The sequence below is a fragment of the Montipora capricornis genome, chromosome 7, assembly GCF_036669925.1.
Source record: "Montipora capricornis isolate CH-2021 chromosome 7, ASM3666992v2, whole genome shotgun sequence".
Taxonomy (NCBI): Eukaryota; Metazoa; Cnidaria; class Anthozoa; order Scleractinia; family Acroporidae; genus Montipora; species Montipora capricornis.
The window spans coordinates 39,923,940-39,925,690 of NC_090889.1; the positions used below are offsets into that span (position 1 = coordinate 39,923,940).

A 1,751-nucleotide genomic window follows, 5' to 3' on the forward strand; every position below is an offset into this window, starting at 1 on the left:
ATTTGTCATTTATTGTCGTAATAAGACATGTTCAGTCTATAAAATAAGCAAACGATTTTACTTCATAGGCACTTTACATTACGGCAAGCATACTTGAACATCTCCCTTCCCCTTGGCAGCATTTCTACTATTTAGGTAAACTACAATCCTGGACAAAAGTGTTGGGAAGGTAGCTTCACTTTAGAGATAAACCTTATGTTATCAATGTTGGATTTTCCAAAACAAAAGTGGTGACTTTTCCTCCAACATTGAATATGGGGAAATGGGCTTGGTATTTCCAAAATAGTACAGCCAATAGTTAGACTAGAGTGACAGTGAGTCAATTTCGTCGTTCATTTCCTGTTGGCGTTCTTCACGTGATAAAAACAGGCAACTTCGACTAAAGATTACAACGTGCTTTCCCTTGAATTCTTCTGCCATCTTAAAAGTTTCTATTGAAACAATAAAGTTTAAAACAAAATGTTTTGGAGAGAAAAAATCGTCACTCCCTATCGAGAGAGAAAAAAACATAGAAAGCTGTCATTTGTGCATGCGTGGTGGAGTGGCACTAGGGGTGTCATCGGCTTCAGTCTTACACGAAGTACTATCCTCTCTAGTGCCGTTAACATGGCGGGCATACAACGGTGTTGGAGTTATGATGATTTTGATCTTGATGACGATGTTTTCGTTTCTCTTGAAGAAGCCATAAGAAAAAAAGAAGAAAGCTACTTCGGTAACCCGAAGCATTACATGCTATTTTCTGGAGCTGCAATGGGAAGTGATACCTATTGGCAAAAATTAGGCGCCAAATACGGGGTTCGCGTGAAGGCATTTTCCTTCAAGACTCATGGCAGGAAAGCTTGTGGTAGAGTTGTTCTGTCCGATGAACAATTACAACAGGCTGATGACTTCTTGCACATGGCAAACAAAACTTTAAAACGACGTTTTCCGACTGGGAAAGCTTACGTAAATAATTTACTTCGAAGGAACTGGCACCAAGTCAAGGATACCAGTGCTGTGTTTGCAATTGGAAAAATTAGCGTCCACGGGAATATAGTTGAGGGCGGCACTGGGTGGGCTGTGCAGATGGCTGTGGACGCCAGGAAACCCATTTACGTGTTTGACATTGTCAGCAGTGGGTGGAAAATGTATGACTATGGCCAGAAGAAGTTTTTAAGTTTTAAGACTGTACCGAGACTGTCCTTAAATTTTACTGGAATCGGCACAAGAGCATTGCCTGAGAATGGGAAAGCTGCGATTGAAAAAGTATTCCAAGAAACGTTTGGGAAGTTGCCAAAATAGGAGTTACAAATTATATAGTGTTACCTACATGTAATAATGTATATAATCCCTCACTCATAATTACGCTGATATGAGTGTGCCAATCATCAGGTTTAGTTTGCAGGTCAAATCACAGGTCACTGTTTTTCCAGTTTGTAACCACGCCTAATGCGTTTGTAGTTCTAACATGAGGACTAAAAGCTATATTGAAATAAAGTTTAGGCCAAAGATTAGCATTAGGAAAGTGTTAGCCTAGGGTTCTTTCAGTATTGGTGAAACAAATACTTGTGATTGGACCTATGAAATGCACTTACTTTTGATTCTAGAAGACAGTTATAGGGTAGTGTCTACTGAGACCCCCAAGTGCTCTCCTTCCACTTCACCCACTCGGTCTGAATAACATTGCTTCTTGCAAATCCAGCATAACGACTGCCCTGAAACTACTTTTTCACAATATTCTTGTCATTCTGAGAATGAAAATGTGATTGAGG

General features: G+C 39.9%; 1 protein-coding gene across 1 annotated transcript in view; it reads left to right on the forward strand.

Moving 5' to 3' along the window:
- The window catches only part of LOC138057956 (uncharacterized), a 30,879-nt gene extending 29,475 nt beyond the window's left edge, over nucleotides 1-1,404 (forward strand). Inside the window, exon 3 of the mRNA XM_068903861.1 lies at nucleotides 680-1,404. Coding sequence (XP_068759962.1) covers nucleotides 680-1,281 — 602 coding nt within the window. The 3' untranslated portion in view covers nucleotides 1,282-1,404. The remainder of the gene's footprint in view (nucleotides 1-679) is intronic.
- Nucleotides 1,405-1,751: the final 347 nt, after the last annotated feature.